Source organism: Acomys russatus, chromosome 11 (assembly GCF_903995435.1).
Source record: "Acomys russatus chromosome 11, mAcoRus1.1, whole genome shotgun sequence".
In the NCBI taxonomy this organism is placed as follows: Eukaryota; Metazoa; Chordata; class Mammalia; order Rodentia; family Muridae; genus Acomys; species Acomys russatus.
Window position 1 is genome coordinate 60,846,146 of NC_067147.1, and position 15,897 is coordinate 60,862,042.

The window sequence follows — 15,897 nt, forward strand, 5'->3', positions numbered from 1 at the left end:
TGATCTTGTTATCGTAAGACGGAAAAGTAACCGGTATCTGAGGCTCCTGAGGGACAAAGAGGCTAATACAGCAGCTTAAAATCTCCAAGCATGGACAGGATGTAAACGTTGATGCCAGCACTGGGAAGGCAGCAGCAGGTGGATCTCTGTGAGTTCAAGGCCAGCCTAGCATAGTAAGACTCTGTCTCCAATCGAACAAACAAAAGATCTCCATGGCTGGGTGCCCGGTGTGGTGGTCAGTGTTTGTACCTCCACACTTAGGAGACGGAGGCAGGGGAATCAGGTGTTCAAGGCAAGTTTCAGTTACTTAGCAAATTCTAAGTTAGTCTAGGAGACCCTGTCTCAGAGGGGAAATACATGCTCAAAACATATGGTATGAAAAAATTTATTTTTCTTTCTTTCTTTCTTTTTTCTTTTCTTTTTTTTTTTTTTTTGAAACAAGGTCTCTCTGTGTAGCCTTGGCTGTCCTGGACTCGGTTTGTAGACCAGTCTGAGCTCGAACTCACAGCGATCCACCTGCCTCTGCCTCCCGAGTGCTGGGATTAAAGGCGTGCGCCATCACGCCCGGCCCAAAAAAGTTTTTTTTTTTTTTTTTTTTTCAATAAATAAAAATATGTCTCAAGCTTAAAATGCTTCTTATTCTTTTAAATTCCAATCCAAATTTATTATTTATTTATTTTGCAAGCTGGGAATTTTATCTGCTGGATGTTCCAATAAATTTTTTTTCTCAAAAAATTTTTTTCTTTTTTCTCTAAGCATTTTTCCCACTTTCCACATTGATGCCTTTTTATTCCTGTTTTCTGGGAAGGACCCAGGGAAAATGTGAATTTTCTCATATGTCGAGAAGTTCTGAAAAGATTAGTTTCGATTTCTCAGAAGCTATCCTGAGGAAGACCCAGTGGACCCGGGGAATCAGACCCATGTTGCAAAACTCCTAAAGGAAGTGAAACAACATAAACAGAATGCTGTTTGCAGAGCTTGTAGGTTTGTGTGCTTCGGTGTGTGTGTGTGTGTGTGTGTGTGTGTGTGTGTGTGTGTGTGTACGGCTGGGTGTGTATCCATTTAGGAGCAGTGTGCACAGTGAAGTCCTAGGGTTAAGGACAGGACAAAGGTTTTGCCCCAAAGCTGAGTCCCTGCTGTCTTCTTTCTTTTTCTCCCCTAGAACCGTCCCCTCACCACTCCCCGCCTTTTCATCCCCTGGCAGCGAAGCCTTCTCAACCCGACTTAGTTTCGGGAAGTCAGATGACCTTTTCTCTCCCCTGGCTCTCGGTTGGTTTTCCTGTCCGGGACACCATGGCCCCTCTGCTGGCTCTCCTCTGCTTGCTGCTGCTGTGCCCAGGTAGGAGGCTGAGGAAGGGCTTCTGGGGCTCTGTGGGCGTGGCAGGTGCCGGGTCAAGTCCACAAGTGAAAGGGACAGCCTCTTCTCTCTTCTCGCCCCTCTCTCATCTGGGCTGTTTTTCCTTTGGTGCTTTCCATTCCCGCAGGCCTGGCAGCTGTCTCTTGCCCTCAGAATGTCAATATCGCAGGTGGAAATTTCACCCTCAGCCATGGCTGGGCCCCTGGGAGCTTCCTCACCTACTCCTGCCCCCTGGGCAGATACCCATCCCTGGCCTGGAGACTATGCCAGAGCAACGGACAGTGGCAGACCCCAAGATCTAGCTCGCTGCCCACCCTGCGGTCCCCTCAGCTGGTTAAAGCAGTCTGCAAGCGTGAGTCCTTTGGGCTTGGGGAAGTGTCCACCAGTGTCAGCCCAGAGCTTCTAGTAGCAGGGGGCTCCCCGCGGCTAGTTGGAGAGGGAGAGAGAGAGTTTCAAAATACTGGGGAAAGCCTGGTGTGGTGACTCAATCCTTTAATTCTAGAACCTGGGAGGCAGAGAGAGAGAGGGAGGGAGGGAGGGAGGGAGAGAGGGAGGGAGAGAGGGAGGGAGGGAGGGAGGGAGGAGAGGCAGGTGGATCTCTGTGAGCTTGAGGCAACCTGTTCTACAGAGCCATAAAGTGAGACCCTCTCTCCAAAAAAACAAACAACCTTCCCCAACAAAGGCTCCAAGAAACACAGAAACCAAACCAAACCAAACCAAACAAACAACAGCAAAAGTCCACTGTCTACTTAGGACAGTTTTGGTTTTTTTTTTAGCTAGAATTAACTGTGGGGTTACTGACCATTCTAAGTGAAGGCTGAGTGCTCTGGAGCACACACGCATCCCTGTCTCAAAAAACAAACAAATAAACAAAAAAGAAAAGAAAAGAGACAGAGTCTCACTCTGTGGCCCAGGCTGGGCCCACACTTGCAGCAATTGGTCTTCCAGCTGCTGCTCCCGAATGCTGGGTCTACAGGTGTGGGCCACCACACCCAACCTTTCCAACTTTGCTTCTGAGGTAGGGTCTAGCTATGCGGTTTAGGTTTGTCTTGAACTGCAGTGATGCCCCTGCCTCAGCTGCGCAAGTGCTGGGATTGTGGGCTGTCACCACATTAAGCTCTTTCTGTGTTTTTTGCAACCTGCTGAGGGTCTCCCCATGCCTGGCCTCGGTGTCCACCATCCTCCACTCGTGCCCAACTTTCTCTCTCCAGCTGTTCGCTGTCCAGCCCCTGCTGCTTTTGAGAACGGCATATACACCCCTCGGCTGGGGTCCCATCCTGTGGGGGGCAACCTGAGCTTCGAATGTGAGCACGGCTTCACCTTGCGAGGTTCACCTGTCCGGTACTGTCGCCCCAACGGCATGTGGGACGGAGAGACGGCTGTGTGTGACGATGGGGGTAAGTGCTCTGACGCTTGGGTTGCCTGGGGAAGCGGTGGGGGTGCAGCCCCCCAAGCTTTTGTGGGATAGAAACCTGGTGTTCTTAGTGGCTCAGTATTATTGCTAGACTGGAGTGGGTTGAAGTCCGACCCACCGGGAGCCTGGCCCGGCAACTGCTGCTGGGTTTCATATTTGACACAAGGACTCTACATACCCTTACCCCCCTCCCTCCCCCCTCTCTTTCTTCCCTTCCTTTGAAGCTGGGTCTCACTCTAGTCCAGGCTGAGCTGGAGCTCATTCTGTAGCCCAGGGTGGCCTTGAACTCTCTTCAGCCTCAGTCTCCCGAGTGCTCACGTTACAGACACGGGGGCCCCCAGACTGGCCTGTCAGCGTTTCTAAGTGCTTCAGGACAACACGTTGGATGTAGCCCCACGAAGTATCACAGACAAGGCGCACGAGTGACTGAGAGCCAAGTGTTGGGCTCAGCGCCTCTGGCCAAGTCATTTACCCTTCCTGTGCCTCAGTTTTCACATCTGCAAAATGGCAATATTGGGGCTGTCAAGCTGGCTCAGCACTTAGAGCACCTACTCTTCCAGGGGACGAGAGTTTGGTTCCCACACCCTGGCTTCACAGTCGCCAGTAACTCCAGCCCCAGTGTTCTTGTCAGGCCCTCACACATCTATAATAGTTTTTGTTTGTTTGTTTGTTTGTTTTTCAAGACAGGGTTTCTCTGTGTAGCCTTGGCTGTCCTGGACTCATTTGTAGACCAGGCTGGCCTCGAACTCACAGAGATCCCACCTGTCTCTGCCTCCTGAGTGCTGGGATTAAAGGCATGCGCCACCACCACCCGGGATTTGTTTGTTTTTAATTATTTATTTTTATTTTTTATGTGCATTTTATGTCTATGGGTGTCAGATTTTGGAGTTACAGTTGTAAGCTGCCATGTGGGTGCTGGGAATTGAACCCGGGTCCTCTGGAAGAACAGTCAGTGCTCCCAACCACTAAGCCATCTCTCCAGCCCTGTTTGTTTGCTTTTTAAGATTTATGTATTTATTACTTATACAATATTTGGCTTGCATTTGAGTCAATAGGCCAGAAGAGGGCACCAGATCCTATTATAGATGGTTGTGAGCCACCATGTGGTTGCTGGGAATTGAAGTCAGGACCTTTGGAAGAACAGCCAGTGCTCTTAACCTCTGAGCCATCTCTCCAGCCCCCAGAGGATGGATTTTATACACAAATCTACCTATGAAATGCTACCTGAAAGCCAGATATGATGGCACACACCTTTAATCCCAACACTCAGGAGACAGAGGCAGGTGGATCTCTGTGAGTTCGAGGCCAGCCTGGTTTACAAGGTGAGTCTAGGACAGCCAAGGCTACACAGAGAAACCCTGTCTCAGAAAAAAACAAAAAGAAAACGCCACCTGAATCAAGGACATGCCCATACCACAGGGAACCCTCTCGTGTTCTTCCCAAGGCAACCCTTTCTGATGTGGGACAAAATCTCCCTGTTCTTTTGTTTACCTTATTTTACATAGTATTTGTTTATCATGTGTGCTCAGGAGAGGCGTGGTCATGCCATGGCGTGGGTGTCCAGGTCAAAAGACAACTTGCAGGGCTGGGTAGGCAGTGCTTCTGCCCACTGTGCCATCTGGCCAGCCTTGACCCGTTCCTAAGCCTCATACAGATGGAAGCATGCAGCATGTGCTCTTTCTGGTTCCTTTAAAAAATGTTTTTATTGCTGGGCGTGGTGGCGGCGCACACCTTTAATTCCAGCACTCGGGAGGCAGAGGCAGGCGGATCGCTGTGAGTTCGAGGCTAGCCTGGTCTACAAAGCGTGTCCAGGACAGCCAAGACTACACAGAGAGACCCTGTCTCTAGAAAAAAAAAAAAAAAAAAAAAAAAGTTTTTATTTATGTGTGTGTGCGGGTGTATGCCCCATGTGTGAATGCCACAGAGGCCGTAAGAAGCAGGCTGTGAGCCATCATGTGGCTGCTGGGAATCAAGCTCGGTGTTCTGGAAGAGCAGCCAAGTGCTCTTAAACCTCAGAGCCACCTCTCCAGCCCCATCTCAGTTTCTTTGGCTCAGCACTTTGCTTTGGAAAGTTCTGGGTGATGTTGTGAGAGTCCTTAGTTCCCTTTTGTTGTATAGCATTCTGTCTGCATTAGAGAGACTCACTGGTGTCCCTGCTGTGCATTTGAGTGCTGCCCGGCTGGCTCGGGGCTACGGAGGGTAAGGCTCTAGGATCTGCCCCGTACCAGGCTGCGCCCTCCAGAGTGGTGATAAGTTGGCAGACTGCAGCGGTATTCATGGTTTCCCCAGTGGACGTTCCAGCTGTTTAACAGAATTCTGGCCGCCCCACACCCTTCCCTGTACCTGAAACGGACCCCTCTCTGATGTGTGGCTTTCACCTAGTGGTTTATGAAGTGTAGATGATGCTTGGGTCAGTCCTGAGGGGTCAGTCCTGAGGTGCTCCCGCGGGTGGCTGGGGACTCCAGCTGCACTCCAGTCTGAAGGTCCTGGTGTCTGAAGGACACCTTGGTGGCTTTGGGGGCCCACAGAAGGAAGACGGTGGCATGGAGGACGAGGACGGTAAGCCTGGCACACTTTTCCAGGCCCTGTTTACCTGTCTTTGTTCAACTTGCAGCGAGCCACTGCCCCAACCCAGGCGTTTCCGTGGGCACAGTTCGGACAGGCTCGAGCTTTGACCTTGGGGACAAGGTCAGTTACCGGTGCTCCTCCTCAAATCTGGTGCTGACTGGCTCTGTGGAGCGGGAGTGTCAGAGCGACGGGGTGTGGAGTGGGACTGAACCCATCTGCAGACGTGAGTGTCTTCAACATCTTCTTGGGACATGATGCCCAGGCCTGGTCCTGGCCGGTCCTCATGTGACTTTTCCTACAGAGCCATACTCCTATGACTTCCCTGAGGATGTAGTGTCTGCCCTTGGCATCTCCTTCACCAACCTGCTTGGAGCCACCAACCCCACCCAGAAGAGGAAAGGTGAGTGAGTATTGAAGGAGCAGGAGAGATGAAGTTACCTGGGTGCTGGAGCTGTGTGACCCTTGTTGGAGCACAGGGCAGGTGTGGGCATCTGAGCACAGGGCAGAGGGTGGGCAATTGAATGCCTTGTTTCTTCCTTGCTTCAGAAAATCTGGGCCGGAGAATCCAAATCCAGCGCTCGGGTCACCTGAACCTCTACCTGCTGCTTGATGCTTCTAAGAGCGTGTCAGAACAAGACTTTGAAGTCTTCAAGGAGAGCGCCATCTTCATGGTGGACAGGGTCAGAAACGGAGAGCCTGTGGGCCATGATGCCTTCCCACCTTGTTGGTTTCCCCCCCCTTGCTCACAGTCCCTATCAGTCTACCTCCTTCTAGAAGTTTCCAGGCCATCAGAACCATAAATTCAGTGTGTATGACCCTATCTTTATTTCATAAATATTTTGGCACACCTAGTATGTCCGAGCCACTGGGCCCAGTGCCAGGAGACGCTGAGCTTTGCTCCCCACTGTGTTTTCAGGAATTTGTCATCCACAGCTGTGGTCTCCAGACAGAATTATCCAGATGACCTATGGCGTGTACCAGAAGAATCTGGCACTCCTGCCACATAATCCTATTTTTAAAAAAATATTTATTTATTTTATGTATATGAGTACTCTGTTTTCATGCACACCAGAAGAGGGCGCCAGATTCCATTACGGATGGTTGTGAGCCACCATGTGGTTGCTGGGAATTGAACTCAGGACCTCAGGAAGAGCACCCAGTGCTCTTAACCTCTGAGCCATCTCTCCGGCCCAAATAATCATAATTTTTATCAAGCCAATAGTTTCTTATTTCAAGCCAGGCATGGTAGAGGCTGGAAGGTTTTTTTTTAGCAGTTCAAGGCCAGTCTTGGGACAGTGGAGGCCAGCAAAGGACTGAGGACATGGCTCAGTGTGCAGAGGCACGCTGTAGGAGCCTTAGCTCAGCTCTCTGGGCTCTGGGTTCGATGTCAGATGCCATAGATGTGCATGCAATCCAAGGGACATGGGGGCTCTAACTGCTGCCTGGCCTGGAAGCTGCTTTCCTGCAGGGAGCTCCCAGGATGGAGGCCTGGCTCCAACACACTCCTGTGCATATGCTTGAGGGGAGAGAGAAAGCCCCAGTACCACAACAAAAGCTGCTGGCTGTCCTGGAACTCACTCTGTAGACCAGGCTGGCCTCGAACTCAGAGATCTGCCTGCCTTTCTCAAGGGCTGGGATTAAAGGTGTGGCCAACCACACCCAGCCCAAGTTGTGTATTTAACAACAGTTCATATAGTTTTTTCTCTTCCAACTACCTTAAATTTTTTCTTTTGCTGGGAATTAAACCTAGACCTTTCAGCATACCAAGGACGTGCTCCACCACTGAGTTATACTGCCAGGCCCTCAGCTAATTTTATTTGTTTGTTGTCTTTTTTAAGACAGGCTTTCTCTGTGTAGCCTTGGCTGTCCTGGACTTGCTTTGTAGACCAGGCTGGCCTTAAACTCACAGTGATCCACCTGCCTCTGCCTCCCAAGTGCCAGGATTAAAGTCGTGAGCCACCACCGCCGTTCCCCAATTCGCATTTTAAAGAGGATTTGTATGTGTGTTCTGAAGACTGTCTTAGGGCTTAAAATTAAGTAGCTTCAGTGCCCCCTGCACCTCTCATCAGAAGTGTGGTTCAGGCTGAGCTGGCGAGGCTCGGCTTCTGTATCTGTGGGAAGGCGTGCTCAGCGGGCCCCCACTGAGCTGACGGTGGGTGAAGTGAGGAGGGGGTCTTGTGCCATGCCCTTCTGAGTTCCTTACTCGGGGTCTTGGCGGTCAGGCTCAGTACCGGGCCTGCTGTCGGTGTGGTTTTGCCACACCCACCCCTTGCCACGCCTCTCCTGCCTTCCACAGATCTTCAGCTTTGAGATAAAGGTCAGCGTTGCTGTCATCACCTTCGCTTCTCGGCCCAAAATCATCATGTCGGTCCTGAGCGAGAAATCCCAGAACGGGATGGAGGTGGTCGGCAGTCTGGATAGCATCAACTATAAAGGTTTGACACCCCTCGTCTGCTGGGAGGAGGCAGAGAGCGTGAACCCTGAACCCAGCCCTGTAGGGAGACTCCAGGCAGGAGGGGCCTGGAGGTGTGGTCCCGTCGGGAGAGGGCTTGCGGAGCACGGATGGAGACCCTGGACTGTGTCCGCAGCACCGTGTAACCGCCTCCCCCTGCCCCCCCCCTTCCCATGTCACCCTTGGCTCTCAAGGCGATCGAGGCCAACCTGGACAACAGGAGACCCTTTGTCACAGGGGCGGGGGTAGAAGGGAGCGCACACAGTTGTTCGTTCTTAGCGGCAGTGGTAGGGTGCTGGTTTCCACACTTCTTCATAGCTTCCCACACCCCACTGCAAGTCCACGCTCAAATGCCCGTGCGAGGGCTGGGCGTGGTGGTACATGCGCTTTTAATCCCAGCACTCGGGAGGCAGAGGCAGGTTGATCTCTGTGAGTTCGAGGCCAGCCTGGTCTACAAAGCGAGTTCCAGGACAGCCAAGGCTACACAGAGAAATTCTGTCTCGTAAAACCTAAAACAAGACAGAACAAAAAACAAAACAAAACAAAAAAACCTCCAACAACAAAAACAGAAACAAACAACAACAACAAATCAAATGCACCTGCAAGACTTTTAAGCTCCTCCCAGCCCTCCCGAGCCTGTTCTGTTCTTCTCAAGGCTCCGCGCAGCGCCACACCTGTCCTCGCCCGCTGCACACGGTGCAGGCCCTGTCTGGCTGCTGGCAGCAAGCAGCTGGAATACCACCACCTCTTCCAACGCTGGTCTTTAAATCTTGGGAACACGTCGTGGGCCTAGATGGAAGACTACACGCCGAGTGCTTCCATGTTAATTGATTTTTGAGACAAAGTCTTAATGTGTAGCCCTGGCTGGCCTGGAACTGGTTCTGTAGGCCAGGCTGGCCTTGAGCTCACAGCTTCTGAGTGCTGGGATGTCGGATGTGCGCCATCATATCTGGTTCCGCAATGAGCGTTCTACGTTGGAAAACCGAACGCGTGTGAAATGACACGCAGAGACAGCGTCTGCCGGCTCAGGTTTCCCCACTCCCGGGCGACCCTGAGAGGATTGTCGTTGTTTTCATTCCAGACCATGAAAACGCTACGGGCACCAACATTTACGAGGCTCTCAACAGCGTCTACCTCATGATGAATAACCAGATGAATCGAGTCGGCATGAAGACCTCTGCCTGGCAGGAGATCCGCCACGCCATCATCCTTCTGACTGACGGTGGGTGGCAGCCGTGGGCGGGGCTAGTGGCCGTGGGCGGGGCCGGCGACAGTGGGCGGGGCCGGCGGCAGTGGGCGGGGCGCCAGGATGGGCTCTGAAGTCTTGCGTTCTTGTTGTCTTTCTGCCAAGTTGGGGAGGGGTTGGGAGGGAAATCAGTTGTTCTTTTGTTTTTGAGAACAAGGTTTCTTTGGTCTGAAACTCCCTCTGTAGACCAGGCTGGCCTCAAACGCAGAGATCCACCTGCTTCTGCCCCCAGAGTGCTGGGGTCAGAGGCGGAGCAGTTTGCACAAAGGCATTCTGCGATTTTAAAATGTTAGTTCTTGCCCGGTAACCTTGCTGAACCTGGGAGATACGGCTGCATAGAGTGTAGAGTGATCGATCTCCTTGATTGGTTCCTTGTGCGGATCCGCCAGGCCTCGGCTGGCTCTCAGTTGTTAAGAGCCGCCACACTCCTGGGGTTTCCTGAGCACTAAATGAGGGAACAACGTAAGGGAAGTTTGCACCGTGACCTGACGCTGCTCACTGTAGGGGGAGGTAGGAGGGTCAGGAGGGTCAGGAGAGCAAACAAGGGCAGCACTGACTACATAGCAAGTTGGAGGTCACCCTCAATTATATGAGACGTTGAAAAAAAAAATAAAAATAAAAAGCAGCTGGGTATGGTGTGGTGATACACACGGTTGATCTCAGCACTGGGGAAGCAGAGAGGGGCAGCTCTCTACCAGTGAAAGGGCAGCCTGGTCTAAAATCCTCCTCATCCAAAACCCAAAATCCACCCTATCAAGGTTCTGGTCCCGTGCTGGAACATGGAATGTTTCAATAAATATTGTATTTTTATTTTATTTTATTTTAAATGCTTTCAAATTTATTTAAAATATTCTGTATACACCACACCCTGAAATTATGCAATACCATACACAAACACACACCACGAAAATAACCTGACCCAAAGACCATACAACACAGTGGAGGTTTTTTTTTTTTGAGACAGGGTCTCTCTGTGTAGCCCTGGCTGTCCTGGATCGCTCTGTCGACCAGGCTGGCCTCGAACTCACAGCGCTCCACCTGCCTCTGCCTCCCGAGTGCTGGGATTAAAGGCGTGCACCACGATGCCTGGCCAACACCTCTTTATCATACATTCTAAGTCCGTTCATTTTCCTGCTAATTTTGTTCCATGTTTTTCTCTAGGACTAAATAATGACAACACGCACATACCCCACATCTATATTATCCATTTACGTGTTGATGAGCAGCTGGGCTGAGTGAGTCCAATTCTTTGCTCTAGCGATGAGGCAGCAGTAACAGTGGAGGTGCAGATATCTCTGCAGGAGGGTGTGGTGTCTCCGGGAGTAAAACAGCTGGGACATGTGGCAGTTCTATTTTTAATTTCCTGAGAAACGATTTCTACAGTGGCCCCCCCCAACAGGACACAGGTCCTTCTCTGTCCACGTCCTCACATATGTTGTCAGATTTGTGGGTGGCAGCCATTTTGACCTGGGCAAGGTGTTATTGCCAAGTAGCTTTAATTTGCATTTCCCTGATGAGTAGGGGTATTGGACACATTTAAAAATAGTTTTTTTGTTTGTTTATTTTTCTTTTCTTTTTTCTTTTTCTTCTCTTTTGTTTTTGTTTTTGTTTTTTTGAGACAGGGTTTCTCTGTACAGCCTTGGCTGTCCTGGACTCACTTTGTAGACCAGGCTGGCCTCAAACTCAAAGAGATCTGCCTGCCTCTGCCTCCCAAGTGGTGAGATTAAAGGCATGCACCACCACCGCCAGGCCACATTTAAAAATACTTATTGGCTGTTCGCGTTTCTGTTTTGAAAGCTGTCTACTGAGTTCACTTGCCCATTTATTTACTGACTGGAAGTTGTATTTCCTAAGAACTTAGTTTCTTCAGTTCTTTGTAAAACCTGCATGTTAGCTCTTTGTCTGTAGTCTGTCTGGGAAGGGCTTTCCCCTGTGTGGGCTGCACGCTCTGCTGTTTCCTTCGGCGTATAGAAACTTTTTGTTTTTGTGTGTTTATTTTGTTCTGCCTGCGTGTGTGTATGTGCACTGCCTGTGAGTCTGTGCCCTCAGAGGTCAAGACAGGGCACTGGGTCTCCTGGGACTGGAGTTCTGCACAGTTGTGAGCCACCATGTAAGTGCTGCGAACTAAGCCTAGGTCCTCTGGAAGAGCAACAGGTGCTCTCATCCACTGAGCCGTCTCTCTAGCTGCAAACCATGTGTACTGAAATGGCTGAATTTCCCCATGTCTCCAGGGTGTGAGGAATGCTGAAGTCAACCCAGAAGGACCATTTTCTCCCCTTCTCTGTTCTAGGAAAGTCCAACATGGGTGGCTCTCCCAAGCCAGCAGTCGACAACATCAGAGAGATCTTGGGCATCCGTCAGAAGAGAAATGACTACCTGGGTGAGGCTCTGCCCCATCCAAGCTGTCAGTAGGGGTGAGGGTTAGGATGCTGCATTAGGGGGCCCAGTGTGACTTAGCTCTGGCCGTGAGGGTGTCCCCGTAGTTCTGTGTGGTGTCTCCCCGAAGAGCTAGGTACTAAACTGCCCACGGTCCCTACTTGTCCCCTCTCCAGAGGGCTGTGGCTGTGGGCCACTCCTTCATTCGTGAGAAGTGCAGCAGTCAACAGCGTGTCCGGTTCTCAGCCAGGTAGGGGAGGGTGCTAAGGAAACTGAGCCGGTGAGCTGTCAGCCACCACCACCACATCGCCACCAGCACACCTTTCAGAAAACTGCAGGAAGAGCAGGCCTGGGTCCCCAGGCAGGGACTGTCCCTCCAGGGTCCCGTCAGCAGGAGACTGGGTGGCGTGCTGGAAGGAACAATCACTCCTCAGCATTATGGTGACCGCAAACCGTACTGACTAGGAAACAATTAAAATAATTCCTTAGCACTAGGGTGACTGCAAACTAAATTTTTTTTCTTGGTTTGTTTTTGAGACAAGGTCTTGCTATGGAGGGACTTGGTGGCTGCAGGTGTCCTTGGCTTGTAGACACAAAGCCCCAATCTCTGCCTCTGTTGTCACTCCAATGTCTGTTCTGTTTCTACAGTGTCCAGCCAGCTATGTTTGGGTTCAACTTTCCTATCTTTACTGTAGTGTTGAGGACTGTGCCTACCAGACACGCACTCTGCCACTGAGCTTATATCCCCGGTCCTCTGATCACTTTTATTATGAAAATATTTATTTTTGTCTGTGTCCATGTGAGTGCATGCCACATGCCTGTGAGTGCATGCCACATGTGTGTGAGTGCCATTGGAGGCTAGAAGAGGACGTCGCCTCCCCTGAGGCTGGAGTTACAGGCAATGGGTGTTGGAGATCGAACTCCAGTCCTCTGGGAGAGCAGCAAGCACTCTGACCACTGAGCCATCTTTCCAACTCTCCATTTGTTTTATTTTGGGGACAGCCCCAGGCTGGCCGCCAGCTCACCAGGTAGGCTAGGCTGATCTTCCTGCCTCCACCTCCCAAGTGCCACTAACACAAGGCAAAAGACCCGGTGTTGCACGCCTTTAATCCCAGCACCGGGGAGGCAGAGGCAGGTGGATCTGTGAGTTTGAGGCCAGCCTGGTCTACAAAGTGAGTCCAGGACAGCCAGGGCTACACAGAGAAACCTTGTCTTGGGGGAAAAAGGATCCTATTTCTAACCCAGGTCACAGCCACTATAGATCCTGAGCACGTTCTTCCGGAACGTGATCCCACCCATGGCAGGCTACACACAAGGCAGCCACTTAGTATGAAGTGACTGGTGACACGGGGAACCAGGTAGGGAAGACCTGGGGTGGGGCAGTTTTAGAAGCCCTTGCTGAAGAAGTGCTTGTATGGCTGCCTGGGAGTGACTGGTGACACGGGGAACCAGGTAGGGAAGACCTGGGGTGGGGCAGTTTTAGAAGCCCTTGCTGAAGAAGTGCTTGTATGGCTGCCTGGGGGCTAGCGCCCCCCGCCAGAGGCACCAGGAGGGAGTGCGCCTGCATATCTGAGGAGCTTCTAGGAGGCAGCTGAGTTGGTGTCTCGAAGAGAAGCCACCCAAACAGGGGTGAAGGAGACAGAGTCCACCTCATGTCTCTCACCACGGGGTCTGGGGGTGTGTTTCCGCCCTCCCACCAGACATCTATGCTATTGGGGTGGGCAAGCTGGACGTGGACTGGAAAGAACTGAACGAACTGGGGTCCAAGAAGGACGGTGAGAGGCATGCCTTCATCCTGCAGGACGCGAAGGCCGTGCAACAGGTCTTTGAGCATATGCTGGGTGAGTGAGCCTCCTCCCCCTAGCAACAGAGAGTCAGCTGGGGACTCACAGTGTCAACTTGGACCACTGTCCCTCACCCATCCCACCTCCTCCCCTGGTCTTCACCCACAGATGTCTCTAAGCTCACAGACACTATCTGTGGGGTGGGGAACATGTCCGCCAATGCCTCGGACCAGGAGAGAACACCTTGGCACGTCACCTTTAAGGTATCGGGAAGGAGGGGGTGTGGCTTGGATCATGGTAGTGAGACCGGCCTAGACACAGCAGGCCCGACTGTTGTCCGCTCCCTGCAGCCCAAGAACAAGGAGACTTGCCGGGGATCCCTCATCTCTGACCAGTGGGTGCTGACAGCAGCTCACTGTTTCCATGACACCCAGATGGAGGACCGCCACCTGTGGAGGGTGAGCGTGGGTAAGTCAGGGCCTGCAGCAGACCCCTTACCCTGGGGGTGTGTGGGGGACTTTGGTCCAGCCTCATCTGCCATTGTCCCCAGGGGATCCCGCCTCCCAGCACGGCAAAGAGTTCCTTGTGGAGGAGGCGTTCATTGCGCCCGGGTTTAACGTCCATGCCAAGAAGAGCCAGGGCATCTCGGAGTTCTACGCTGACGATATTGCTCTGCTGAAGCTGGCCCAGAAAGTGAAAATGTCCACCCACGCCAGGTGCCTCAGCCCGGGATGGGAGGGCACCCTACAGAGGACAGGGTTCTGTAAAGTACCGGAGGGGACACCGAGCGTGGGCCTGTCTAACACTCGCCTTTCTCCCCAGGCCCATCTGCCTTCCTTGCACTGTGGAGGCCAACATGGCTCTGAGGAGAAGCCCAGGTGGTACCTGTAAAGAACACGGTGAGTCCTGGAGGCTTGAGGTTTGTGGTGAGTTGGGGCCAGCTGGCTTCAGTCCTCAAGCCGGATACACGTGAGCTCTGGGTAAAACAACAAGAACAACAGAAACCCCCCCTGTACCGATACCCGCTTCTCCCCGGCGGCAGAGACAGAACTTCTGACACAGCAGAAAATTCCGGCACACTTTGTGGCGTTGAATGGGAAGAAACTGAACGTTAACCTCAGGACAGGACCCGAGGTGGGAGCTCAGTGAGGGATGCTGGGGTACCCCGAGGGGGGGCGGGGTTAACCTCAGGACAGGACCCAAGGTGGGAGCTCAGTGAGGGATGTTGGGATCCCTGGGTGAGGGGCGGGGTTAACCTCAGGACAGGACCCGAGGTGGGAGCTCAGTGAGGGATGCTGGGGTCCCCGGGTGAGGGGCGGGGCTAACTTCAGGACAAGACCCCAGGTGGGAGCTCAGTGAGAGATGCTGGGGTCCCCCGGGGGGCGGGGTTAACCTCAGGACAGGACACGAGGTGGGAGCTCAGTGAGGGATGCTGGGATCCCCGGGTGAGGGGCGGGGCTAACTTCAGGACAAGACCCCAGGTGGGAGCTCAGTGAGAGATGCTGGGGTCCCCCGGGGGGCGGGGTTAACCTCAGGACAGGATCCGAGGTGGAAGCTCAGTGAGGGATGCTGGGATCTCCAGGGCGGGGAGGGCTAACCTCAGGACAGGACCCAAGGGGAGAGCTCAGTGAGAGATACTGAGATCCCCGGGCGGTGGGGGAGGGGGGAATGGGGGGGGGTGTGTGGAGGTGCGGGGGGGGGGGGAGCAGCTCCCAGAATGTGCAGCCTTGCCTGGAGTCTCCCCTCCTCTCGGGCCTCGACGGTCTGCCTGACATCTCCCGTCTTGTCCCCAATCTTCTCTCCTACCCCCGACACTGCAGAGGATGAGCTGTATCGAGGCTGTTTCCCGAAACAAAAACCTCTTCCCCAGCTTGACGAACGTTAGTGAGGTGGTGACTGACCAGTTTCTGTGCAGTGGGATGGAGGGGGATGACAACCCTTGCAAAGGTAAGTAGCCGGCCCCAGACCCCAGGCTGTGGTGTCCCTGGGGTCAGCACGCACTGAGGACACAAGTGTGCTGCCCTGGACAACGCTGCTTCTTTCCTTGCAGGAGAGTCCGGGGGAGCAGTTTTCCTTGAGCGGAGATACAGGTTTTTCCAGGTGAGAAGTGCGGCCTGGAGGGGGCTCGCTGCGGAGTCCTTTTTTGCTAGGGCCAGGTGGGAGGCCTGTGAAGACCCCAAGAGGTTGCAGCTTGGGGAGGGGGCTGGCACTATCTCCTGCCTTGTTGTTTCTTCCCTCCAGGTGGGCCTGGTGAGCTGGGGTCTTTACGACCCTTGTCATGGTCTCTCCAACAAAAACTCCCGCAGGAAGCCTCCCTACGGCGTTCAGCCTAGAGACTTCCACGTCAACCTCTTCCGCCTGCAGCCCTGGCTGAGGCAGCACCTGGGTGGTGTCCTGAGCTTCCTGCCCCTTTAGCATGTTCGCCGACGCCTTTACTGTTCTGTCCCTCCTGTCTACTACCTCTGAATGTCCTCACTCCTGGGCACATAAATCCTAGGCACTAGGAACCCAGAGACAGTGGCAAAAGCTAGGGAGTCCCCAGGGTTGTGCCAGGCCAGCTGTCCCGTCCTCACTGCCCTGCCTGGATGCAAGTCCCCTCCTACCCTACCGTGCATGCCTTGTACTCCTTTCACCTAAACATGGAATTTCCCAGGAAATTAATAAAAATCAGTGATTTCCACATCTATCTGTCTTATGTTG

General features: G+C 52.8%; 1 protein-coding gene across 1 annotated transcript; it reads left to right on the top strand.

The window, feature by feature from the left end:
- The first annotated feature begins 1,547 nt into the window (after positions 1 to 1,547).
- C2 (complement C2) lies at positions 1,548 to 15,885 on the top strand. Its single transcript, XM_051153545.1, has 17 exons — positions 1,548 to 1,734; positions 2,569 to 2,754; positions 5,386 to 5,562; positions 5,641 to 5,739; positions 5,886 to 6,019; positions 7,636 to 7,774; positions 8,873 to 9,013; positions 11,328 to 11,417; positions 13,114 to 13,254; positions 13,366 to 13,460; positions 13,548 to 13,665; positions 13,748 to 13,913; positions 14,020 to 14,096; positions 14,240 to 14,331; positions 15,018 to 15,144; positions 15,248 to 15,297; positions 15,439 to 15,885. Exons 1-17 carry the CDS (start codon positions 1,548 to 1,550, stop codon positions 15,610 to 15,612), a joined length of 2,193 nt encoding a protein of 730 aa, XP_051009502.1. The 3' UTR covers positions 15,613 to 15,885.
- Positions 15,886 to 15,897: the final 12 nt, after the last annotated feature.

Bases quoted from the DNA above. Each gene is read 5' to 3' on its own strand.
- C2 (XM_051153545.1), top strand. From the start codon at position 1,548: ATGGCTGGGCCCCTGGGAGCTTCCTCACCTACTCCTGCCCCCTGGGCA. The intron at 1,735-2,568 runs GTCCACCAGTGT...TTCTCTCTCCAG, and splicing joins TCCTTTGGGCTTGGGGAAGT to CTGTTCGCTGTCCAGCCCCT. The intron at 2,755-5,385 runs GTAAGTGCTCTG...TTCAACTTGCAG, and splicing joins GGCTGTGTGTGACGATGGGG to CGAGCCACTGCCCCAACCCA.